The following is a 27,723-nucleotide window of genomic DNA, read 5'->3' on the forward strand; positions in this document are numbered from 1 at the left end:
TCTCAGCAGACTACATCACAGTGTCTCAGCATATCCATAAAGACACTGTCCAGTGCAGCGTGCTCAACACGTTCAAGTGCATTGTCAGCCGGCTCTATGTCGAAGTGCAACAAGAAGTAAAGGGAGAAACATGATTGTGATCCTGGAAGGTTTGCAGAAGCTTCTTAAGGAATTATACTGTAGTCTACAAAGTACAACAAATATACAAAGTGACTTTGTTGGGCATTTTGCACCTTCTTAGCTTGTGGCTACAAGTTTACTTCAGTTTAATGACGAACCTCAAAATTATACTGTAGCGCATCAAAACCCTTAATTTTTTTCAAAACACAACTACAGGTTTAGAAATGGACAGATGGACTAATGGATGAGTGCAATACACATTCATCACCCAGCAGTTTGTGCAGCAGTGGCAGAAGACAGGCTTTGAACTGACTTACGGCTCAGCAGTTTACAAATGTCACAAAGTGGGAAAGTGCACTTTTTTTGGAATGTTGCCCGTCATCTGCATGTGAGATATGAACACACGTCTTTCTCTTTTCTGTGTGTCTAAAGATACAAAAACGGATAAAAAGAGGCAAATAAGAATGCACGTAGCAGGAGTCTGGTTCACATTGCCAGCAGTAAGTCCAGCCTGTTTCCAGGGAACATTGGCCTCCACCAAGTCTGCCTTTTGTCACCAATTCTGTTTATAATTTTCATGGACAGAATTTATAGGTGCAGCCAAGGCGTCAAGAGGGTCAAGTTTGAGGGCCCTTAGGATCTCATCTTTGCTATTCGCAGACAATGTAGTCCTGATGGCCTGATTAGGCTGGGACCTTCAGTGTTTACTGGGGTTGTTTTACAGCTGAGTGTGAAGATTCAGGGATGAGACTCAGCACCTCAGTCGGTTCTCAGTCGGAAAAGGGTGGATTGCACCCTCTGGGTTGGGAGTGAGGTCTTGCCCCAAGTGGAGGAGTTCAAGTATCTCGGACTCTCACCAAAGGGGTGTACAGTTGCAATAGCTGGTCCATCTCCTGCTGCCATATACAATAACGAAAAAGAAAAAATTAGAAGACATTGGAAAAAGAGAATATTGCTATGGTAGTTGATGATATTCGGCAGTTACATGTCGGGTTTAGGGAAATACATAAGTTATTAAGGAAGACAGGTTTAGATAAAAGGTTTTAGTTGTTTTCCATTCTTCTTCTTCTTTTTTTAAAATTTTAATTAATTTTGATTTTTAGGGGTTTTCATCATTTCGAACCACACTCCTGACCAGAAGGTGGCGGTAATGCACACCATAAGTTGCTTGCCAACCGCCAATAAAACAACAAGAAGAAGACGGAAAAGCAGGAGAGGCGGAAGAAGAAGGCAGTGATGTGAAGTTAATGCAATTCAGCGAAGTCGAGTCGTATACGAAGAAATAAAAAGGAAGCAAACAGACATTGCCCTCTTTTAAACAAAACAGCAGCATGTCAGACTCTTTAAACGCTTGCGGCTTGCTTGGTTCTTCCTCGCAGCTAGACCTGATGGACGAGGAAACGGTAAGACATTCACTATGTTATACATATTATTGAGTCAGAGTTTATTTTGTGTTGTGTGCCTTTGGTGATTTGACAGTAATTTACGATAACCTGTTGTTGATTCGAACGTGCATGCCTTTAGTCCGAATCGCTCCTTTTCGTGCAACATAGTGTGAACCTGACAATAACAGCTTCCTCTTTAGAAACAGCCATCCTGCTCAGTATGTATGTAAACCACCTTGACCTCTCAGTATTTTCATTTAGGAAGGGGGTAAAACTATTTTGCTGTAGACGGAAAACATTTGGGTTTGACATGAAAAGATGAATATGACAGCACAGAGCAACATTTTAGCCTGCATTGCCAGGTATCTACATCTGGATCGATAGCACCTTTTGTTTGAACCCACCCCATTTTACATGGGAGCAAAAATATTGGAACGTGTGACTGACTGGTGTGTCCTCTTACTTTACTTATTCAACCAATACATTGCTTAGTCTACCAATAAACAAAGCATCCCTCCATCTATCGTCTGTGCCGTTTATCCTCATTAGGGTCGCTGGTATGCTGGAGCCTATCCCAGCTGACTTTAAGCAAGAGGCGAGGTACACCCCGGACTGGTCGCAAGCCAGTCACAGGGCACATATAGACAAACAACCAACAATGCATACATATACATACACTAAGTCCCCAACTAATGAACACAATTGGTTCCAGACGACCGTTCTTATGTCGAATTGTTCTTAAGTAGGGGAAAAGGTAATATTAGCAATGATATAGGTACTACATGTACGTGTATACATATACAGTATATGTGTATGTATGTAAATATGAGTTTGGATGCAGTAGTAATATTAAACCAGGATAATTAATGAAAATAACAGTAATAAAAATGATATAATAATACGTAATGATAAATGTTATTTACCTTTGAAGAGGAGTGGTCGAGCATACGTCGTTGTGGTGGAGTTGGAGGAGGAGTTATTGAAAAAAAGGACAAATGGTCGTCGTCGTTAGACTCTTCTAAAAGAGGTGGTGTTCTGTGGGTGGTGTACAGTTAAGCAGGCCTTTTAACTCTTCATAAACTTTAATCACACGCTCTGTCAGGGTTGTATCATACAGCTAACAATGAAGCTTTCTCTCTACCTCTGTTGGTCCCATTAGCAGTGTCACAGTGCCCTCTGCTGGTCAAGCATGTAACAGTATAAATATGGGCTGGCTGGTCAAGCATGTACAGTATAAATATGGACTTATAAGGCAAAACACATGAAAATATAGACCAGTCGGCTTTGTTCGTATCTCCGAAAGTTCGCACGTCGGATGTTCGTTAGTAGGGGACTGAGTACTTATATATGTGTACACACACACACACACACACACACACACTGCTAATTATGTATGTGTACATGGCTCAGATCAAGGGTACCCAAGTGTTAAAAAAAGTGCTAAAATTTCAAACTGGTGGATAGACCTTGGTAATGTTATCAACACAAACTTCAAACATTGCAAAACACACACCCAACATACCAGAGCTTGAGACATCTTCCATTTCCCATAGCAACCCTCCGTAGTTCACTCTTTCTTAAATGTAAAGTACATAACTCAGTGTCCACTTTATGCTGTTATCTCTGCATAAATTTGACTTTTGATAGAAAAATAACTTATATTTGAGAGAGTATCATAAAGTAAATAAAAACAAGTGACAAATCTAGATCTTGAGTTAAAGCTCTGAAAACATGGCAAAAATCAAATGCGGACACCGGGTTATGTACATTACATCTTCCATAGTGGCACACAAACTTTCTTTCCATTCTGTAATCTGTGAACACATTACAACACGGGGTGCTGAGGGACACGCCGATCGCTTCCGGGTTACGTACGGAGCAATTTATCAACGAACACGCTAGAATTCATTTGGTTCAGATAAATGTCAACGACGTATAATATGACGGATAAAAGTAAGTAAAATCCGACTAGTAATGCTGAATAATTTTGCCCACTTCGCGTGTTTTTTTCGCCGCTTCGTGCACAAACATAACTAGGACACGAACGGCGACCTACGAGAGGTCAAAACAACGGCTGTCAAAACGAGTTACATTGCTCGATAAACACAACATTTGTAACTCACCCGACGAAAAAAATCATTTCAAAGTGCATAAAGATCTTCTCCAATGTATGTAAAAATGAAAAAATCTTACTAGACTTGACAATGGTTGTTAAACCGCCGATTGCTCGTCGAATTGAATGATGCTGCTTCTCCAAAATCGTGGCGGACACGACGACACATTCCCCTGCTGAACGCGTATTTGGCGAATAACCGGCGGAAGGATACAAGTTTTGTTTGGCCCAAGAAGGCACTTTTTTTATTTTCTAATTCAATATTTACTAGCAATACGCAATTTACGCTGTGAGCTCCAAGTGTACGTACATTACTGGCCGGACACGAAATTTGCGTGTGTTAGACTTTTGTGCAAATAATCAAATTTTACTCTTTTATACACAAAAAAAGCACTTTAGTTGCAGAGTTGAGTAATTATTCCATGAATATATACCATTGTAATCATCATGGGGTTTGTTTTTCCATGGAATTATGTTCTTCAAAATTTTCATCGGCAGGCGGACACGAAGGTAATGTAATTTTCACTAATGATTACACGACAGTTATTTTTTTTACACTGAGAATATTTGAATAAAACCCATTAGAAACCAATTTCAGACATCATTCTTTAATTCTAAGTAGAAATCATGACAAAATGATCAGAGAAAATATTGTTAATTTCACAACAAAAGTAGACATGCTTTACATGGAACATTTCAATGTCCAAATATAGACACTTTTTTACAACATAGCCGTGCTCGTGCAAAATAAAAACATGAACAGGCTTCATTTATGGTTTGGTAAGCTTCCTCACTCTATAAACGTCAGAGTGATAGGGATAGTACACATTGTTAGAACAACTATTTCAAATACTACACTAGTGAAGTTGAAGACAGCAAAGGGTACCCTTGATCTGAACCATGCACATATTGAAATATTCCACTCCAGGCTTTCAACGCACTCGCACTTTAGTCTGAAACTCTGCAGTCTGGAACTAGTTCTATTTTAACTATTTTATTTAAATGACATCTTAGAAAGCAATTGGATTAGTGTGGATTAATTTAAACTGTTATTTTAGGCCCGGTTTTATTTCAGCCCTGAATGTCTTCATCTGTGGAGAACACCCTCTCAGACGGGGTGGAGGATGCCCGCATACACGGATAGAAAATGCCGCCTTTATTCAAAAGTTATGGCGTGCCGTGTGTGCAAATGAATAATAAATATAATATAATAATAAATGTGTTCCCAAACATTACAGCAACATTACTGACACCTAGGAACAGCATAGAATACTACTCATTAGGGGTGTGTAATAATTGTTGGACTGATAATAGTCATGCTGACATGAGGGAATTATGACGTTATACCGATAAATCCAATTTAAAAAATAAAAAAAAAATGTTCCAATTAAGTCAGATTGCCAGTACTGTGCAAGTGAGTAAATGAAGTGCTCCTTTTTTCTCCTGCCTGTGATGTTAACAGCCTGTCATAACTTCCCATGAGCTCACTTGTAAACAAACATTCACTTTACAAGGAAGACATTTCACGTGCTAGTTGTACCGAATGCTCGACAATGAGGGTGGAAAAAAACCCATCAAGCACACAAAAAACTCATCAGCCACCTGAACACCAGCGCTGTGGCGTCTGAAAAGTGCACAAGGTTTGCCAGAAACCTCTGTGGCGTCACACCGGCTGCTCGAGCGTGTGTACATTACTGGGCTTCCTCACGCTCTATACTCTGGTTCTCCTGATAGTAGTGATGTGGGAGCAGTAATGTCAAAATACTTGAATGGGACAAATCAACAGGTACAGTTGGTCAAATCCTAATTTGTTACGGTCCTTCTTACCTCCAGGAGGGCACAACTTACACTTAAATCTACATTTTAAAAGTAGATTTAAAAAAGGTGTTGAGGAGCACAAAGTTTGAGAAAAAGGATACCGTGCATCTCTCACGCCATCTTTGAGTGTGTCTTCTGAGTGCCTTGTATTTGTATTTTACATAACTCTTTTTCATTGCCAAAGACGTCTCTTGACGTGCAGCAGACCCCACAGTCACTCTGCTTGAATTTGCAGAAAAAGCTCATTTTCTCTGTTTTTGCTGAAAGTACCCTTTGTTCTATTGTCAATATCTAAAGACCCAAAAAGGCTAGAAACAAACTTTTTTTTTTCTGATGAAATAAGAGAGTATAAAGTTTCTTTAGATAGTTTCAATGTTTAAGTAGTCCTAAAACTCTGAATTCTGTGGGTCTTAAAAGTTCAGCAAAAATGCCCAAAAACTGGCAGTATGGAGCTCTCTGCTCTGAACATGGCTGGCAGTCAATGAGTTCATTTAGCCATTTTTATGAAAATTCTTAATTTAGGCAAAAAAATACATAAAATATGCATATTTTGGACTAATAATAGGCCATATTCAACCACCATTCAACAGCATGCCATCCATCCATCTTCTACGCTTATCCGAGATCGGGTCGCGGGGGCAACAGCCTAAGCAGGGAGGCCCAGATTTTTCTCTCCCCGGCCACTTCGTCCAGCTCCTCCCGGCGGATCCCGAGGCGTTCCCAGGCCAGTTGGGAAACATAGTCTCTCCAACGTGTCCTGGGTCTTCCCCGAGGCCTTTTACCGGTCGGACTTGCCTGAACACGTCCCCAGGGAGGCGTCCGGGAGGCATCCTGACCAGATGCCCAAGCCACCTCATCTGGCTCCTCTCAATGCGGAGGAGCAGCGGTTCTACTCCGAGTCTCTCCCGGATGACAGTGCTTCTCACCCTATCTCTAAGGGAGAGCCCAGCCACCCTACGGAGAAAACTCATTTCGGACGCTTGTACCCGCGATCTTGTCCTTTCGGTCATTACCCAAAGCTCATGACCATAGGTGAGGGTAGGAACGTAGATCGACCAGTAAATTGAGAGCTTTGCCTTTTGGCTTAGCTCTCTCTTCACCACAACAGACCGATGTAGAGTCTGCATCACTGCAGACGCCGCACCAATTCGCTTATCGATCTCGCGTTCCATCCTTCCCTCACTCATGAATAAGACCCCAAGGTACCTAAACTCCTCCACTTGGGGCAGGATCTCATCCCTGACCTGGAGATGGCATTCCACCCTTTTCCGGGCGAGAACCATGGACTCGGACTTGGAGGTGCTGATTCTCATCCCGGCCGCTTCGCACTCGGCTGCGAACCGATCCAGTGAAAGTTGAAGTTCACGGCTTGATGAAGCCAGCAGGACCACATCATCTGCAAAAAGCAGAGACTCAATCCTGCAGCCACCAAACCGGAACCCCTCAACGCCCTGGCTGCGCCTAGAAATTCTGTCCATAAAAATAATGAACAGAATTGGTGACAAAGGGCAGCCCTGGCGGAGTCCAACATTCACTGGAAACGGGTCCGACTTACTGCCGGCAATGCGAACCAAACTCTGACACCGGTCATACAGGGAACGAACAGCTTGAATTAGCTGGTCCGATACCCCATACTCCCGGAGTACTCCCCACAAAATTCCTCGAGGAACACGGTCGAATGCCTTCTCCAAGTCCACAAAACACATGTAGACTGGTTGGGCAAACTCCCATGCACCCTCAAGGACCCTGCTGAGAGTGTAGAGCTGGTCCACAGTTCCACGACCAGGACGAAAACCACACTGCTCCTCCTGAATCCGAGATTCAACTATCCGGCGGATCCTCCTCTGCAGAACCCCTGAATAGACCTTACCAGGGAGGCTGAGGAGTGTGATTCCACGATAGTTGGAACACACCCTTCGGTCCCCCTTCTTAAAAAGGGGAACCACCACCCCGGTCTGCCAATCCAGTCCACGCGATGCTGCAGAGTTGTGTCAACCAAGACATGCCTACAGCATCCATGGCCTTAAGGAACTCCGGGCGGATCACATCCACCCCCGGGGCCCTGCCACCGAGGAGCTTTTTGACAACCTCAGCAACCTCAGCCCCAGAGATAGGAGAGCCCACCGTGGAGTCCCCAGGCTCTGCTTCCTCATAGAAGACGTGTCGGTGGGATTGAGGAGGTCTTCGAAGTATTCTTTCCACCGATCCACAACATCCCGAGTTGAGGTCAGCAGCACACCATCCACACCATACAGTACACGGTGTTGACTGTGCACTGCTTCCCCCTCCTGAGACGCCGAATGGTGGTCCAGAATCTCTTCGAAGCCGTCCTGAAGTCGTTCTCCATGGCTTCTCCGAACTCCTCCCATGTCCGAGTTTTTGCCTCAGTGACTGCCAGAGCCGGAGACCGCTTGGCCTGCCGATACCTGTCAGCTGCTTCCGGAGTCCCATGAGCCAAAAAGGCCCGATAGGACTCCTTCTTCATCTTGACGGCATCCCTCACCACTGGTGTCCACCAACGGGTTCTGGGATTACCGCCACGACAGGCACCAACCACCTTACGGCCACAGCTCCGATCAGCTGCCTCGACAATAGAGGCACGGAACATGGCCCATTCAGACTCAATGTCCGCCACCTCCCTCGGAACATGGTCGAAGCTCTCCCGGAGGTGGGAGTTGAAACTCCTTCTGACAGGGGACTCTGCCAGTCGTTCCCAGCAGACCCTCACAATACGTTTGGGCCTGCCAGGTCTGACCGGCATCCTCCCCCACCATCGTAGCCAACTTACCACCAGGTGGTGATCAGTTGACAGCTCTGCCCCTCTCTTCACCCGAGTGTCCAAAACATATGGCCGCAAGTCCGATGATACGACCACAAAGTCAATCATGGAAGTGCGGCCTAGGGTGTCCTGGTGCCAAGTGCACATGTGGACACCCTTATGCTTGAACATTGTGTTTGTTATCGACAATCTGTGACGAGCACAGAAGTCCAATAACAAAGCACCGCTCGGGTTCAGATCAGGGGGGCCGTTCCTTCCAATCACGCCTCTCCAGGTCTCACTGTCGCTGCCAACGTGAGCATTGAAGTCCCCCAGCAGAACAAGGGAATCGCCTGAGGGAGCACTCTCCAGTACTTCCTCTAGAGACTCCAAAAAAGGTGGGTATTCTGAACTGCTGTTTGGCGCATAAGCACAAACAACAGTCAGGACCCGTCCCCCCGCTCGAAGGCGGAGGGAAACTACCCTCTCGTTCACCGGGTTAAACTCCAACATGCCGGCCACAAGCCGGGGCGCAACAAGAATTGCCACCCCTGCCCGTCGCCTCTCACTGCTGGCAACGCCAGAGTGGAACAAGGTCCAACCCCTCTCAAGAGGACTGGTTCCAGAGCCCTTGCTGTGCGTTGAGGTGAGTCTGACTATATCTAGCCGGAACTTCTCAGCCTCATGCACCAGCTCAGGCTCTTTCCCTACCAGAGAGGTGACATTCCATGTCCCTAGAGCTAGTTTCTGTAGCTGAGGATTGGACCGCCAAGGTCCCCGCCTTCGGCTGTCACCCAGCTCACTCTGCACCCGACCCCTTTGGCCCCTCCCATGAGTGGTGAGCTCATTGGAGGGGGGACCCATGTTGTCTGTTCGGGCTGTGCCCGTCCGGGCAGCATGATTTATTCATATTGTTTTTGGGAAATCGTGATTGATTGCAGCCATTAAATTGCCATGAAATGACTGTGTTGCAAGTTGTCATCATATCTCGTGAAGTGTAACCAAACGTTGGAGCATTTGGGTACCTTGTTTCCTGCTGGCAGCACTGGTGATGTCATTTGTGTCCACTGGAATCGTTCGTTTGCAAAGTTGGCAACTGACTCCTGGGAATTGAAACACTGGAAACTGGTTTTGGATTCCCATCCCTGGTACTGATGATATTTTTTGTTTTTTTCCCTCAGATTGACGATAAGGAATTTGACATTCCCCAGGTGGACACACCACCTACGTTGGAAAGCATCCTCAATGAGGTCAAGGATCGTACATCTTTCATTTGAATTGTGTTTAATCCTGTTCTGACCTTTTGTAAATCTGACCTTCTGACTACGATGAATGTGTCTTATACATTATATTATGACTCCTCCCTTTCTGTGTCTGTGACTGTGTCAAACCTGCATGCGTGAATGTGTTTGATAGAAATCAAACCCATGTTCCTCATCCCGGTTGTCATTTTTGTGATTTTGTGTTTTTATGTGACTGCAGCTGGAGGATGAGGACGAAGCATTTGTGCTGGAAGATACCTGTGTGCTGAACACTGAAAATGTTGATGCTCATTCCTGCGATACCGCTTCTCTTGCCAGCTCTGACAGCGGGGACCCAGCACACCTCAAACGGCACGCATGCGCACACACATGCACACGCACAGTTCAGCATGACTCAGGATGTTTGGATTTTTGGTTAAAGAAAAAAACACAATTCTCTGAAAACATCCTAATTTGGTAATCATGTATAAATATCTGACAATAAAGGTCAAATGTACAGCATAGACTGTTAAAAAAACAAACAAAAAAAAACACACAATTTGTACATGTTTGTCTTTTTAAGGGCTGTCCGATATTATCGGCCGCAGATAATTACTGTATCTACTGGCGAATTATAATTATCTACTGCCATAAAAACGTGATATCGGCCAACATCAGGATCAGTTTTTTCCCTACACTAAAAGCCAATACAGAGCTTTTAGTGCCAAGGTAGCAAATTTGAAAAATTGCTGATCTTGCTGCACCCTGAAGTCAATACTGTGCTGCTCACAAGTCTGTGAAAATAAGGTAACTCCATATTTAAACACGCTGAGTAACAACAGTGGTGACACTGAACTTACCTTCGAAATGGGGGGGTGGTGTTACCATTCCACACACTAGTCTTACTCACTGTTTTTTTTTAAAGAAACAGCTAAAAAAAACATCACACAGCAACGTAACAGGTAGATAACAAGAGACAAGACACGACTGATGAATAATGCAGAATAACCGACAATCTATGTGAGCTCTAAACATGTAACTTAGCGACTATTTACAACAACAGTACAGCAAAGCACGCTAGGAAACATGAAGCACTACATACGTAAGACGCCACTTCCCTGAGCGGTACGTCAGCGTCTCCGCCATGTTGGATGTGGCAAGGCTGCGCTGTAAGTGAATACAAGGAAATGTACCTCATAAAACGGCTTTCTACAAAGAAATCTAAGTTAATGCCTCTCGTTCACACAGTCACACATGCACTAATATACTTGGGAAACAGTTAGGCACCAAAAACAATGTATTTGATGTTCTCAGATGGCTAAGATAAGAAGTTTATTCATCCAACACAGTAGTAATTCACATTACATCAGCTATAGAGCACAAAGTAGTGCCAAAAAACATACACAGTATATATATAGTAGTTTTAATGCAATAAAATAAGGACATGAAAGTTATCAATCAAAATAACAATCAGCAAATTCATGTATTTTAAACGATACCCCTTTAATTAAAAATAAATCAAATCTTTCCAAAAATAACATAAATCGAGGCCCAAGAAACACAAATGTATTGTTATATAAGATTTAAGATTATTGCTACTTTACAACAATTGTACTCAATGAAAAGATATGTGATGTTACACATATTGGTATCAGTTGATATCGGAATCGGAAATTGAGATTTGGGAAATATCGGTTTCCGGCAAAAAAAAAAGCCAATATCAGACATCCCTAGTCTTCAAGCTTCACTAATGATTTTTTTTGTCAAGCGTTAAGATTTTGCACTTTATTCGGTGACCCTTGAGCGCACCATAGTTCTTATGAGACGCGAGCGTAACTTCCACATCTTGACCTTCGAGTCCATCTTTCCATGGATCATCTTGCATTATCATTCATGAGTGGAGTGTAGCTATACGTTTTATACTTTAAGTGTGTTTAGTAAGTGTGTGAGGCATATTGAGGAGAGAAGGGGAGGGTTCTGGAGATGAATTGAATGTAATGTGTGGAACTAAAGAGAACGTCAACACCAAGTTACCAGGAGGATTTGGAGGGGGAAGAGGAGTGAGTTGTTTGTCAACATTTTTTCCATTCGCTGGTGATTGAGTACTTGTGCTTTGAGTTGGTTGAGGTTTGTGACACGACTACATGTAGTACTACTAAAATAAAAAACAAGTACATCATTTAAATGGAATGGTGATTTATTTGAGATGTAAGTAAGTTAACTTGTGTTTTCTGTATGTTTGAAGGAAGAAGAGGGCTGTGGATCTGAAAGCGGCAGTTCATGGATCTGTTCTTCAGCACAGCATGCTTCAGGGCATCTCAGCACAGATTGTCTCGGCTGCTGTAATACTTCCACGCACATACACACTTATTCACACATGATTTAAAGCAGGGGTGCCTATTACGTCACTTTGTACATGGTCATGTGACTTCAGTCGGCTGACTTTAAGCTCCCCTACTGATTCGCTGGTGCTCCCCAGCGACAAAGTGGTGAACAGATGATGCAACTTTCATCTTTATTATTCTGATTAGGGACAAACTAACTGAGCGGTAAGATGGCTATATCTCTAACACAGTTATCCATTCACTTGTAGCGGCTCCTGTAGAACAAAGGGCAATTGTTTGATGGCTTTGCTTTGCGTTCTGAACTCCACTAAAGAAATGCCTGTTTTTTACACTTCTGTTTCTTAAACTATTTCATGATGAATTGGAAAATGTTCCCGTTGCTGAGACCTTTTTAATATGTCACCTTGACTTCAGCTGCATTGTCTTTTTGTATCATCATATTCATTTCTTGTACAGTGGTACCTTGGTTAACGTCATTAATCCATTCCAGCAGACTCAACCCAAAACGGGCTCTAACCAAAGCAAATTTCCCCATCTGTTCCAGACACCCAAAAATGTTAACACAAAACACATTTTATAAATAATAATCACAGGTTTATATGCAGGAAAAAATAAATAAATAAATAAATAAATAAATAAATAAATAAGGGCTGCACGGTGGTCTAGTGGTTAGCATCTTGGCCACATAGTCACAGTCTGGAGATCGGGAAGACCTGGGTTCGATTCTCACTTGGGCATTTCTGTGTGGAGTTTGCATGTTCTCCCCGTGTGTGCGTGGGTTTTCGCCGGGTACTCCGGTTTCCTCCCACATTCCAAAAACATGCAGGTTAGGTTAATTGGTGACTCTAAATTGTCCATAGGTATGAATGTGAGTGTGAATGCTTGTTTGTCTATATGTGCCCTGCCATTGGCTGGCCACCAGTCCAGGGTGTACCCCGCCTGTCGCCCAAAGTCAGCTGGGATAGGCTCCAGCGTGCCCCCGCGACCCTAGTGAGGAGAAACGGCGTGGAAAATGGATGGATGCAGAAAATAATCCAAAAATAATTACAAATGACAAATTAATGGACAAGTGAACATTTACCTAGTTTTGCAAAGAGGGAGGGGGGGAAGAGGAGAATATGCTTGGAAGGCAGTCCCGTTTTTTATGCGGAGAGATCTGTTAAAGGCTTTTTAACGTGCACAGTTTTACAATGAAAAAACAATGCCACAAACATGACATATGAACTGGAGAAGTGAACATTTAACATCATTTTACCTCTAGTGGGCACCCTTGGACAAAAAAAGGACAATAAGCATATAAGAGCAATTTGTTCACCAAAAAAACATAGTGCTGCTGTCAAATTTGACTCGTACAAAATCCCTAAAAGCACTGCAAACACAGCGCAACCTGTGTGCAAACAATGCAAGTAGGTCCCTTGCAAATAATGGAATGAATCAATCTAAGGGTAATGCCTGCTGTTGTGTGGCGTCACACGGGACACGGCGCGGCCGAATAACACCACCACTGCTTCACGAATGCGGGAAGTGGTGGTGACAATGCATACCAATGCGGGAGCAATGTGAGCCGTGTGTTGTCGTGCACTCGACGTAAACACGACTTGACAAGGTGTAAATAAGTCGTGCACTTGACATAAACATGACTTGACAAGGTGTAAATAAGTCGTGCACTTGACATAAACATGACTTGACAAGGTGTAAATAAGTCGTGCACTTGACATAAACATGACTTGACAAGGTGTAAAGAGGAGTGCGGCCGTGTGTTGTTCACATACTTCTGAAAAAACAACGGTCTTGTCTTTAAGCCCTAAAATTTGGAGGTCTTACACCCCTTTCTCGGTACGGTCCATAGCCTTTCTCTTTTGTTTTTATGTTGTGTAGCGCGCTCTGTCTTATATAAACACACCGTTGCCTTGAAAATGTCATTGAACGACCACAGGCAAGTATCGCCAGATTTCGCGTGATCCAAGATGGTGGCATAAACAAACCGGACGGTAATTTCAGATGCTAAACCAGCGGGCGAACGCAAGCCAAGGCAAAATTTTTCCATTTTGGATGTTAACTGAAAGACGCCCTAATCGGGGCAGGCGTTAACCGAGGTACCACTGTATATGTGAAATGTTTGATCGAAAATGCTCACGGGCCATAATACATTGTGTGTCTCATGAACGCTACGGAGCTATTTTCACTGGCATACTACTCAGGTTATGTACACAACTATTGAGGAATTATGTGTAATTTCTTCTTGCCACATTGAATTGAATTGTGAAGTATTTGTGAATAATATCAAGTACTTTGATTACCTGTGTGAATGTGAAATACTAATCAGTATTTAGAATAGTAGTTTCAAAGTTTACCGCTTAGATTTGATATATATGTTTATATCTTTAATAGTAAGAGGTAGATCATGTTGACGTTTTACTTGCAAGCTGACAAAGTTTGTGCACCTCTTATGTACATGTACAAAAATACTCCAATTTTTAAACATAGTAAAGCTATATATTTTCTATATTTATAGTAGGAGGTACTGTAGATCTTTGAGACTTGGTCATTTTAAAAGTAGCTCGCAGGCTGAAAAAGTGTGAGCACCCCTGGTTTAAAGCTAAATTACACTTTTTTTTTTTAAAGAACACCACTGGCTAGCATATGTTACTAATAGAGGTTTAAAAGAACAGATTGAACAAATAAATGTCTGTATTTGTCACAGTTTGACATTAAACTGGCGTTAGACTGACGTACATGTTTTTTACTCGCGGCAATTTGGAATCAGTGTGTTTAGGATCGCTAATGTTAGTAGCTAAACTTTGACAAATGGCTATTATAGCTGACAAGAAATATGACTAATGTGCGCATGTGTGTCAGGTGGAGCTGGCTCGCAGTGGCAAAGCAGGAAGAGGACAGGCTTATGATGCAACGATTCATTCAGCTGCCTGTGTCCACCAGAGGGAGCTCCCGAGGAAGAGATGATTGGACACAGTCAGCTGAATCAATCATTGCAGCGCCCCAGCAGCCGTTACTAATGAGCTGCCTTGCTGGGAAGCAATGCAAGATTTGAAGAAGTTAAAATAGTTATCGTTTTTTATTGTAAACTCTTATTGGTATTTGTCTTGTATAGTTAGCTGCCTTTTGAGTGTTCAGTTGCTGTGTGATGAGTTTAATGTTGTTTGTAAGATGACACCGTGAGTCATCTTGCCAAAGAAAGAGCTGCCCGGTCCTGAAAAAGACTTGTGCATGGCATTTTATGATGTGGACGTGCGGTTTATAGTCCGGTGGGGCTACAGGTTTCTCTCTAAATTTAGTGTGTGCGTCTTTTGCACCAGAAATTACGGTACATATAGATAAATGTAACAGAGGTCATGTAATGTGATTAGGTTTTTTTTCAGCGGTCACTAAGTCGTGACCCAATTTTATTGAAGTTTTTACGCATATCTTTTAAAATGTGGTAGTTTTAAACATTAACACCAACGATTTAACATTATGAACATTTCATATCACGACCAAAATGTTCACTTCTTTCATTATTACCACAGTATTGTTGAATGTGCGCAAAAATGTTTAAAAAGTACTGATACACACACTGAAGTTTTATTTTAAAAAACTTTCCTTGGCCAAGCCCAGCATTACGAACGGCACACATGCGCCCTCTTCAGAGTGCTTGCCGCTTTTTGGGCTTGAAAGGGCACATGTATTGTGGGCCGCGTGCGCCATTTTTGAGAGCAAGGGCTTTTGTTACCATCAGAGCCGGTGCTTTGAGAGAGAGATACACAACGCAAGTAAATGCTGCTGCTCCAGGAATTAAGCAGTGTCACTGGTCCGTGAGTTTATCAAAGTACGGTTATCAATCACTGTTTTCCCGTCATTTCAATTTGAAACGGTTATATTTACCCCGGGAGTTTTACCGCTGTTACACACAACAATATACCCCCCAATGTATTTTTGATGCATTTATTAAGGCAATTTATTAAAGAAATAACTGCATGCTGACAAATAATGCAGAAATTAAAATTAAATGTTACAGTTGCAATAAATAAAACCACAAAATAAGACATTGCACTTGTAACTGTGCAATGAGTATACATCAGGGAGGAAGATGACTAAAATATTGCTGGAAAAAAAACGCTGTATTGACTAAAATTTGCCTTTAAAATAAAAAAAAAGTCAGAAAATGGATAATTTACTACATATTTCAATGTAAGTTTCGACTGGTGTCTGCGACCCACCAGTTGAGAATGACTTATTTGGAATATTAGTATTATCAACATGGAAGTACTTCAGTCAAGCTGTTTTTATTCATATCCACATAAATTCACCACAGACGTGATCTCAAGTCACATTCTACATGGATCAAGTCCAAGACCATGCTCCTCCGGCATTTCACATTTAATCTTCTAATTCATGCTTTTTCTTTCCACAGGACAAAGTGGATGCTGGATTACCAACTGCCATAGTAAGTATTACTTGAACTTTCCTTTAAATAGCCATTATAACGACAACGTATCGTGACACTTTGTGAGATGGAAGGCTTGCCGAATTGTGTGCAGGTTTGTCTCAAAAGATCATTTTCTAAACAGTGGGGGGCGGGCAAAGGGAATACTGCTATTTTTTTTGTCAACATACTTCCCACAGTTTCAATATTAAAGCCATTTTTATTTGAGCTTGCAGCATGTTTTGCTGAAGAAGTTTTATGGTACAGACAGTGGTGTGAAAAGGTGTTTGCCCCCTTCCTGATTTATTGTATTTTTTTTCTTTTTATTCTTGGACAATAAGTAAATAATTTGCAGAAGTAAAGGTGTCCTGGAAAGAAAGGAAAACCAACAAAGAAGGCAAATCAACAGAGAAAGCTTGGAGAGGAAAAGCATGTTCTTTGGTCACGCAATCAGACACAGCCCATTTCAAACTCAACTTCTCGAAGGAAAAATAGAGGAAAATAGGAAAAGAGGTAGATGGATTGATGACATCACCACACAGAACAATAAATGCTATCAGGACTGCACGTTAAGAACCATGACCTCCAACATTCAGCAAAAAGATGGAACTAAATGATTCAAATTGTAAATGTAGTACTCTACATTGGTCACTAGGAGTCAGTAGGTGAAACATACATGTCGGAACAGCAGGCTTTTATTGCAGGTTTAAATGACATCACAACAGGCACAATAATAACAACATAATAATCATAACATAATAATAACCCATGCCAAGCTCAAGCTCAGCTCTGAACCCCCGACATCCGACTTCCTGTCCCTCACTCATTGTGTTCCCCTACTAGCACCGGAACACAGTTACTGCAACATGCACAAGCACAAGTTTTATATGTCCTGCTTTCTCTTATGTCTACTATATTGGGTAATAGGAGTTTAAATATGTAAACGTGACTGTAGGAGTTTAGAGGGCTTTAATAATGTTAAGAACCATATTTAGGATGCATAAATAGGTTTTCTATGCTCTAACTACGAAAATATTCCATTTAGAAATAAAGAATTTTACTCTGTGGAAAATCACTTATCACGGTCCGGTCTGGAACCAATTAACCACCATAAATGAGGGATTAATTTATGGTATATATCCAAGTAACAAATCTTTAAAGTTGAGAAAAAAATGAACAAGACTGGAACTGTCCAAATGAACCCACTTTAATTTAAAACTATTTTAAAGTGTACTTAATTGGGTCAACTGAAATGTAATGTTAATATTGTTTTTACTTACTGCCTCCTATTAAAAGTACTGGAAAAAAACACAGAAGACATTATGGCAATGTTGATTAATTGGCTTCATGGATTCATCGCTTAATATTGTTTCATCATTATTATTAGACGTCAATTCAGCAAATGCATCAAGTAATAACTTTTTTTTTTTTTTTTACAAACTTTGTGGTTTTTAGTGCTTGCCTCTTGTACTCTTTCTTGACCTAACGCTTTTATGTATTTATATCTTGTTTTTAGACAGTTGCAGGTGTGATTGTTGTGGGAACATCTCATGGTCTGGCTTTGGTCTTTGGTAAGACATGTTAATGTCAGGCCTCCTAATTCTTGCATTCCAGGGCCTGACTTTATTGATAAATGTCGTCTTTAATCGCCCTCTCCAGATACCAACCAAGCTTTACGACTCTGTCTCAGTAACAAAGTAGCTGGAGCGGAGTTTGGCGCTGTTTCTGCCCTTAGCATCAACAACGACTGCTCAAGACTTCTCTGCGGATTTGCCAAAGGACAGGTACTATCCAAACCACTTCATATTTTTTGGTCGGGTCGTCAAATCTTCTCCCCCTTCCTGCCTGTCACACAACTAAGCAGTGTATGAACACACTGAAATACAGTAGGCCATTATAGTAAACATACTATTGAACATCATTTAAAAATAATAATACTAATGATACATTTGCCAAAGGCAGTGAGACCAACACAGACACCACCTTCCTGTTTTGCTATGAATTATTTCTTGAATTCAATCGTGTTACTCACTTGAAGTCTCCGCTTTTCTTTTGGCCAAAGTAAGCCAAAATGGAGCAAAGGACAGTTAGTTGCAAGTGCCAGCCGTTTCATAAAGAAGGTGAGAAACATTCAATAAATAACATACAATAGCAAAACATTAAGGTGGTGTCCGTGTTGATTTCACACATGGGCTCTTTGGAAACAATCACGTCTTCAATGAAGGTAAAAGTAACCTTAGATGTTCATTGATCCCTTTCGTTTATTTACAATTGTTCTATGCGTGTACAGTCGTCCCTCGTTTATTGTGCTTAATTGGTTCCAGATAATGTTTTCCGCAAAGTAGGATTGAATATTAATAAATGGAATATTTTCGTATTTAGCGCATAGAAAACCTATTTATGACTTTCTAAATACGTTTTTTTTTTTTTTTTTTTACCATTATTGGAGCCCTGTAGACACGAAATAACACCCGTACTTAAAGTCAACTTTACACTCCTATCATTGTTTGTTTACGCCTCATTGCTGACACTGCTGCATAGCATGCTGGCGGGCTAACTAGTTTGCCGCCAGTTTATTCTAAACTTAAGAAAGGGTTTCAAACGGAATAGGGGAGAAGTACAAAATAAGAAGCCAAAAACTTACCACTTCTATCTGGAATAAGAGGAGAACGTCTTTTCACTCTATGATGTCGGACATGGCTGACTACTGCAGTGTGGCGGTAATGTGATATAACGTCAGGTCTCATCAATGTTTTGCGTCATTAGTGGCCAGAATACTAAATACACTCCTGATCAAAATCTTAAGATCAGTTGAAAAATTGCTAGAATTTGCATTTTGCACATTTGGATCTTAATGAGGTTTTAAGTAGAGCTACAATATGCAAAACAAGAAGGGGGAGTGAGACAAAAAGAATTTTGAAAAAGTAATTTATTGAAAACAACAATGAAACTGAAATAGACTGTTTATCAGCTGATCAAAAGTTTAAGACCATCGCTCAAAAAAGAACAAAAAACTCTCCAAACCAAACAAAAAATGTTGTCAGTAGGACTCAGTAATGAGGAGCTCCACCGTTCTTGATCATCACTTCCAAAATGGCTTTGGGCATGCTTGATGGCAGTGTTTCCAGGAGGCTAGTGGGAACATTGCTCCAAGTGGTGAAGATGGCTTCACCAAGGGCATCAACTGTCTGGAACTGATGGCCATTTTTATAAACTTCCCTTGCCATCCATCCCAAATGTTCTCTATGGGATTTAAATGAGGGGAACATGCAGGATGGTCCAAAAGAGTGATGTTATTCTCCCTGAAGAAGTCCTTGGTCAAGCCAGCATTGTGAACTGCAACGTTGCCCTGTTGAAAAACCCAGCTGGTACCACACAGACGAGGGCCCTCATCATGAGGGATGCCCGCTGCAGCATCTGCACGTAAGCGGCCGCCATTTGACGACCCCGCACCACCTGAAGCGCCAGTGTTCCACTGAATGAAAATGCACCCCAGATCATGATGGACCCCCCTCTACTGTGCCGGTAGAAAACATCTCAGGTGGGATCTCCTTGTCATGCCAGTAAAGTTGGAAGCCATCTGGACCGTCAAGGTTACATTTTTTCTCATCAGAGAATCAAACTTTTTTCCACCTTTCAATGTCCCATGTTTGATGCTCCCTGGCAAAGTCTAAACGGGCACTTTTGTGGCGGTGAAGGAGACGAGGTCTTTGAATTCCTTTTTGTTTTTTTAAACCCTTTTCCCACAGATGCCGGCTGATGGTTATTGCGCTGCAGGCGGCACCAGTAAGAGCCTTAATGTGGGTGGAAGACCGCCCTGTGTCTTGATGGACAGCCAATCGGATCCTCCGGCTCAGCGCAGGTGTGATTTTTTTTGGGGGGGTCTACTACTTTTTTGTTCCATAATGCTCAGGATCTAAAGCTTTGTCTTTAAATATAGATTACCTGTGGCATGGGCCCTATGAGCAAATTACAGTTGGGCTTGTTGGCTCAGTGTCGTGGGTGAGCAGTGGTGAGGAGAGACACTGGTCAATATTTAGCCCTAACGAGCTGCAGCTGAAAGATTTTTTTGGAGGAAGCAGAGGCAAATTTTGAGCCATATTAACGTGCACTAATTACTGTTGTGTGTCACTCCCTCTATCCCTCTCGCTCGACCCTTCTGCACGTTGCTCAGTCAACCTTTGCTAGCGTGGCGAGGGGAGAGTATCTCTTGCCGGGTTTTGAGGACTGAGCTCTGGCTGGAGCTTGTGGGTTTCTGCACGGAGGGCGGCGTGGGCTACAGCCGTGTTTAGTGGGCAAAATGTGTGCATGTTGGTCACTCTTCAGGAGGGGACGTCACTAATAGTCACTCATAGTAAAAATTTTTTCTAACATTATCGCTGCAAAGATTGACCGGCAAAGTCCCGAAGATTGACCAGTAGCTCGTGATCGACGTGGTTTAAGACAACAATGGACCGTCAAGTGCAGAGAATGAGAGACAGATGGACGCACACCTTGAGTTCTGTTCTATGCAGTGATCATTTCACTGATGACTGCTTTGAAGGAACACCTTTACAAGAAGCATTTGGCTTGAAAGTACGCAATAAACGCATTTTGAGTAAGTAAACAGGAAAAAAAACAAGACAAGAACGACTACTGCCTCAAAGTTGGCACAAGAGAGTAGTTTGCATAATGTCTTCTAAATAATATTCCACGATAGCGACAAGGCTGCAAAGCATTATACATATGTTTTACTGTGACAAATGTTTATCCACATACTGTATGCAATCAAACATGCTATAAGACCCCTTCATGCTCATAAAGAAGCTAATTTACAATAACCATTCTGTGTTTATTTTTTTATTTTTTATTTTTAACCATTCTGTGTTTTGAAGGCGACCAATCTTAATCTCCATGTCTTAAGGCTGAAGTCCGTCTTCATTTCCAAATGTTTCTTCCTGCTCGAAAACTATTGACACATGGCTCAAATCTTGGCTATCATCACTGTGAACATCCTCTGTCTCGTACACTTGTGTTTGTTTACCTGACTGATAGTACCCCGATGACGTCGCTTCCAGAAATTTGCCTGAGCTGTGAGAGCTAGCTCGTTATGGCTATCGCCATGAACTATGAATGTCATTTGTGAAAAAACGGAACAATGTAGAACAGAATATAACATACAGTATTTAATCAAAGTTGATGAATCATGTCAGGGACCCTTTAATAATCTTGGTCTGTTTGTCCCTCTTATTTTTAGATTACTATGTGGGATCTTGCCAATGGGAAACTTCTTCGAACTATCGCTGATGCACATCCTCCGGGGACAGCAATTCTGCATGTGAAGGTATGTCAATCAAGATTTTGAAATAGACACATCTCATTTGCGATGTTTTCCACCTGAAAGAAAACGTCTAAAACATTCAGATAAACATAGGAGGTGTGCAACAACAGTACTTGTACGTATTTAGTGACACAGAAAGCAAGATGAGCAGTAAATGAAGATCAAAACATGCTGACTTTCAGCAAGTTGGCATATCACACATCAGCAAAGTGCACATAAAATAGGAAAGACATGGCTTGAATGTTTTGGCTGAAATACCTAATTCACTCATTCAAATACAAATGAATTCATAATCTCTATTTGATATTTTTACCGACGTTTTTTGTCCTTATCCTGTCTAAATAAAACTACAAAAAAAATTAACTGTTTATAGTGGGGGATATATATTTATCCTTTAGAATGTGGTGAAAAACTACAGTTTGTTTTTTTTTAAATAAAGAGAAAGAAAGCTTATTTCCGTCTCTTTTCTTTGTTTTCGCTGATGTCCCAAGTTCACGGACGACCCAACTCTTGCAGTGTGCAGTGACAGTGGTGGATCGGTTTTTGAGCTGGCTTTCAGGTAAACCTACCTTTCCATTGAACAGTAATTGCTGTTTAATTCAATGAATTGGACCTTTTTGTGAGGTTTTTATGCGACTCCTACTCTCAAAGCGTACTCACACGTGTTTGTACTCTTCCTACACTTTACATGTTTGTACCACGTTTGGGCCCACTTCACACGCCACAATCATCCATCCATCCATTTTCTATACCGCTTCATCCTCATTAGGGTCGCGGGGGCATGCTGGAGCCTATCCCAGCTGACTTTGGGCGACAGGTGGGGTACACCCTGGACTGGTCGCCAGCCAATCGCAGGGCACATATAGACAAACAAGCATTCACACTCACATTCATACCTATGGACAATTTAGAGTCGCCAATTAACCTATCATGCATGTTTTTGGAAGCCGGAGTACCCGGAGAAAACACACACACACGGGGAGAACATGCAAACTCCACACAGAAATGCCTAGGGGAGAATCGATCCCAGGTCTTCCCGATCTCCAGGCTGTTCCTGTATTGGCCAACGTGCTAACCACTAGACCACCGTGCGGCCCCGGTGTAATTATGATATTGGTAATTGTTTGTTTATTTTGAACACACAACAAAATGACATTAAAATTACATCACGGTTGCACTTCAATTCAACGTGTCTGAACATAAGTAGGAAGAAGCAGATCTTATTTAATCCTACCGCCTAGCTCAGCAATTACTGACATCTGTCCAGTCTGTGTGTGTCATGATCCGCAGAACAGGGTTTGGCGTCAGTTCCTGTTTCGTGCTCTTATTTTGTCTTTGCTTCTTGGTGTGTGTGTTTGTGTGTCTGCGTGTGCGCGTGCATGTGGGTGTAGCACTTTAAAAAGCTTTAATAAGGCATTTGAAGAACTCTTCATGGAGTATGGTGAGTGTTGGAGGCTCACCGTGTGATCATCAGTCATACGGCCTACATATTTCAAATGCCGCCACTGCTGGTATGTTTTTATTTCTGAATTAGGAAAAGTTAATGCTAAGCGTAGGCGTTTGTTTCTATGTTGCTATGTGAAATCAATGCACTGAGCTAGGAAGCGCCGATAATGCTTAAAATGGCTGAAATAACCAAAATACTGTAAGTATTCTATGTTATCATGAATGTACCTGTTACTACATACTCACAGCACGGATAGAAAACCATAAAACCTTGTCGGAGCTTTTTGGAGGTGTTTTAATAGCGGCCTTTCAAGGCGGCACAGGTGTGTCTCTTTTGACCTGTTTCTATATCTTTAAAACACAGAAAAGAGAAAGATGTGTGTTTATGTCTCACATAAGGATTGTGGATGATGGGCAACATTCCAAAAAAACTGCACTTTTCCTTTAAAGAAGGCGTCTCATCCTCTGAAAGTTTCACAAGTGATATACAATGGTGTCGAAAAGTGTTTTCCCCCTTCTTCTCTCTTATTTTTTGCATGTTTGTCACACTTAAATGTTTCAGATCATGAAACAAATGTAAATATTAGTCAGTGACAGCACAACTGAACACCCTGCCGTTAAAACGTAGATTAATTGAGATCTATCAGTGTGGAAAAGGTTATAATCCTAAAGCTTTGGGACTCCAGCGAACCACAGTGAGAGCCATTATCCACAAAACATTATCCCAAAACATGGAACAGTGGTGAACCTTCCCAGGAGTGGCCGGCCAACCAAAATGACCCCAAGAGCGCAGCGATGACTCATCCAAGAGGTCACAAAAGACCCCACAACAACATCCAAACAACTGCAGGCCTCACTTGCGGTCAGTGTTCATGACTACACCATAAGAAAGACACTGGGCTAAAACAGCCTGCATGGCAGAGTTCCAAGACAAAAACCACTGCTGTACAAAAAGAACATTAAGGCTCATCTCAATTTTGCCAGAAAAAATCTTGACCTTTGGGAAAATACTCTGTGGTCTGACAGTTTGGAAGATGTGTGTCCCATTACATCTGGTGTAACAGTCACGCCAAATTTCAGAAAAAGAATGTCATAGTAAAAGTAAAATGCGGTGGTAGTGTGATGTCTGGGGCTGTTTTTCCTGCTTCAGGACCTGCAAATCTAGTAATCTACCAAAAAATCCTGAAGGAGAATGTCCGGCCATCTGTTGGTGACCTCAAGCTGAAAGCAACTTGGGTTCTGCAGCAGGACAATGATCCAAAACACACCAGCAAGTCCACCTCTGAATGGATGAAGACTTTGGAGTGGTCTAGTCAAAGTCCTGACCTGAATCCTATTGAGATGCTGTGGCATGACCTTAAAAAGGCGCTTTATGCTGGAAAAGCCTCCAATGTGGCTGAATGACAACAATTCCGCAAAGATGAGTGGGCCAAGTGAGACTCATTGCAAGTTATCACAAACGCTTGATTGCAGTTGTTGCTGGTGGCCCAGCCAGGTATTAGGTTTAGGGGGGGACAATCACTTTTTCCCACAGGACCATGTAGATGTGGAGTTTTTTTTCTCCCTTAATAATAAAAAGTTTCATTTAAAAACTCCAAGTTGTGTTGTGTTGTCATTGCCTTCTGTTTAAATGTGTTAGATGATCTGAAACATTTAAGTGTGACAAACATGCAAAAAAACAAGATATCAGGAAGGGGGCAAACACTTTTTCACACCACTGTAATTGGTGGTGGACAAGGTGCTATTGACGTGGCTCGAGAAAAAAACAGACAAACCAAATGTTATGTCAGTTACAAACTATATTGAAGACATTCATTCATGAAGTCCATTCACAGGTCACAATGTCTGTGAAGAAGTAACACATTGCTTTTTTAAAAAGTTGTCAGGCATTTTAGTTGGCTGAACTCTGAGATGTGGCCCAGTTAGACTCATTTAGTGGGTAGTTGCAGTGAGATTTTGAACGTTAGGTGTCCTCGATACCTACTGTCCACCACAATCATAATCATCTGTGAGAAGTAAAAATGTGCTCCCATTTCACTGCAAGTTATTTCACATTGTCTAGCTTTATTTGTGGTTAAGTGAGAAAATACTGTAAGGACAGTTTCCATTAACTATTTGGGTATGCACATTGTACATTTGCAGCATTTATTTAGGTTCCAAGTAAATTGATCCTCTTTCCTTTTTATTTACAGGAGAGTAATGGGCATGCGTTCCTGTGACTCCAGATGTCTCTTCAGTGGTTCAAAAGGGGAAGTTTGCTGTATTGAACCATTGCGTTCGCCTCCTGACTTCACTGACCACCCGTTAACAAATTATTATCTACTAGCTTTGGCTTCCCTCACAAAGGTACACCCATGGTTTTCCTTCCCCGCCTCTTTAAACACAAAGTTGTGTAAAGTCTGATATTTTTCCCCCCCTCCCCACTTTCATCAGATTCTGGTTATTGGACTGAAGCCCTCACTGAAAGTTTGGATGACCTTTCCCTACAGCATGGTCTGTATTTGTCTAGGTCCTCTTTAATAGAGTACGTGTTCTGGGAAAAAAACACAACAACAGCATACTCTTTCATTAAAAATATAAATGGTTAAAAATATAACATATATACAGATATTAAAATTTGCTGATTTAGGAACTGTAACTGCTAAAATAATGCATAAGGTTAACAGTAACTTGTTACCCAAAAACCTCATACAGTATTTCTCTATAAGAGAGGAGAAATATGATCTTAGAGGAAAATGAAACTTAAGACACTTATATGCGAGAACAACGCTGAAAACCCACAGCATTTCAGTATGTGGAATTAAATTATGGAACTCAAACGATGTACCGAGATGAGCAAATTCCAAAAACAATACAAGCAGTTGATGTTTGCTAAATATAAAGCATGAAGAGTCATGATCATTAGACTGATTGTTCTGTCATGCTTGTTTTTTATTTATTATTATTATATATTTATTATTATAACAAAAATATTCCATGGAATGCAGGACGTGAATAATATGTACTGTACTAGATGTGGAATGGATGGGGGGTAGGATTAAATAAGCGGAATGTGAAATGATTCATGAGATTTCCATTCCATTGTAACCTGCATGCGTGTTCAAATAAAATTAAACCAAACCAAACCAAACAGGAGGAATGGCATCTTGACAGTAAAGGAAAATGGCCCTTTTTTGGGAATTTTGCCCATCATTCACAATCTTTCTGTGAGACATGAACACACGTGTAGCTAGATAGATAGAATGCACGTGATGAGACTTACAGTACTTATTCCGCTTATAAAGCCTTCGGAAAAAACCTCCAAAAAGTGCCAACAACACTGCGTTTACGTAATGTGACCTGCATATTAACCAAGGTACAGTGCCATTGTTATTATTATTGTTGTTAACATTGCTACGCCCAAGAACTTTGTTACTGCCGTAGTGACACCTCGCCACACCACACCAGGTCACTACTAGCTTCACCACACACTTGCTCTCAATGCCTCAGACCACTAGCGAAAGGTAACATTACATGTACTATAAGTAAACAAGTATACATGTATACTACAAGGTAGTACTACATGTTATCATGAATGTACCTGTTACTACATACTCACAGCATGGATAGAAAACCATAAAACCTTGTTGGAGCTTTTTGGACGTGTTCTAATGGTGGGCTTTCTAGGCGGAATCGGTGTGTCCCATTGCGTGTATTAATTAGCTGCCTCTTTTTATCTTTTTATATTTTTAGAATGCACAGAAAAGAAAGACATGTCTTTATGTCCCCCATATGGATGAAGAACAAAATAAATTAAAAAACTGCTTTTTTACTTTAAACCTATAGACTTCAACTGCAAAAGTACGAGAGTAGCTGCATGTATGTTTTCTACATGTTTTATCATGTGCTCTCTCTTTTAGTCTGATCCATCCAGCGTTCCACAACTGGCTTGGCAGTTTGTCGGCGTTGAAACAGCTGTTAACCCAATCTTGGCTTTTTGTAAAGGAGATACAGTCCAATTTCTCATGGTTTGTGCTTAACTTCCTCTTTTCTACAACCTTACGATGCAAGAATTTATATTTTCATGCATTTAATGCCTGTAAATAGTAACAAGACAGATGTGTGAAATGGACTTTTATAGCTGGTGAAGTGGTTTAAAAGAGCTTTGTTATTGGGGAAATATTAATAAAGAAACCAAGGGAGGAAAACACAATAATAATGATCGGAATAAATAGAATGATAAGTGTACTGACAACAGCAGAACACATTTTTCTTATAGAAATAATGGTTGGGGGTCGCAAACTGGGGGCCTTCTCTATGGGGTCTTAGTTTTAAAAGAATAAGCCATGCAATTCACAAACAAATGAATCCGTTCCACAAAAAAATGTGCACTGGTAGCTCAATTGCTGTCATTAATCCATTCCGTCAGCTGAAAATGGAAACATACGAAAACCAGCATTCTTTTACAAAGGAAAGAATTGGTGCTCTCAAACAATTAAAAATGCTAATCACATAATTCATTATTCATAATTGGTGACTCTAAATTGTCCATAGGTATGAATGTGAGAGTGAATGATTGTTTGTCTGTATGTGCCCTGCCATTATGTGTAAAATATATGCCCATTTTTTGCTGTATTTTATGATGAGAAAGATAAGGTAAGACAGGACAGGATTATATATATACTGTGTATATATATATATATATATATATATATATATATATATATATATATATATATATATTTGTATGTATTAACAGATCCAAATGAACAAAC

General features: G+C 41.3%; 1 protein-coding gene across 2 annotated transcripts in view; it reads left to right on the top strand.

Annotated features, from left to right (window-relative positions):
- Positions 1–1,324: 1,324 nt before the first annotated feature.
- Positions 1,325–27,723, top strand: part of vps8 (VPS8 subunit of CORVET complex) — a 78,858-nt gene continuing 52,459 nt past the window's right edge. Inside the window, exons 1-12 of one of the 2 annotated variants that reach the window (XM_054796028.1) lie at positions 1,325–1,523; positions 9,376–9,444; positions 9,677–9,807; positions 11,681–11,777; positions 16,192–16,224; positions 17,720–17,774; positions 17,863–17,987; positions 21,440–21,526; positions 22,015–22,082; positions 25,162–25,315; positions 25,403–25,462; positions 26,869–26,976. In XM_054796028.1, the coding sequence (XP_054652003.1) occupies positions 1,452–1,523; positions 9,376–9,444; positions 9,677–9,807; positions 11,681–11,777; positions 16,192–16,224; positions 17,720–17,774; positions 17,863–17,987; positions 21,440–21,526; positions 22,015–22,082; positions 25,162–25,315; positions 25,403–25,462; positions 26,869–26,976 (1,059 nt within the window). In that variant the 5' untranslated portion in view covers positions 1,325–1,451. Of the gene's footprint in view, positions 1,524–9,375; positions 9,445–9,676; positions 9,808–11,680; positions 11,778–16,191; positions 16,225–17,719; positions 17,775–17,862; positions 17,988–19,970; positions 20,066–21,439; positions 21,527–22,014; positions 22,083–25,161; positions 25,316–25,402; positions 25,463–26,868; positions 26,977–27,723 lie in introns of those variants that run through there. The other variant, XM_054796029.1, reaches the window with a different exon arrangement.

Source organism: Dunckerocampus dactyliophorus, chromosome 13 (assembly GCF_027744805.1).
Source record: "Dunckerocampus dactyliophorus isolate RoL2022-P2 chromosome 13, RoL_Ddac_1.1, whole genome shotgun sequence".
Taxonomy (NCBI): domain Eukaryota; kingdom Metazoa; phylum Chordata; class Actinopteri; order Syngnathiformes; family Syngnathidae; genus Dunckerocampus; species Dunckerocampus dactyliophorus.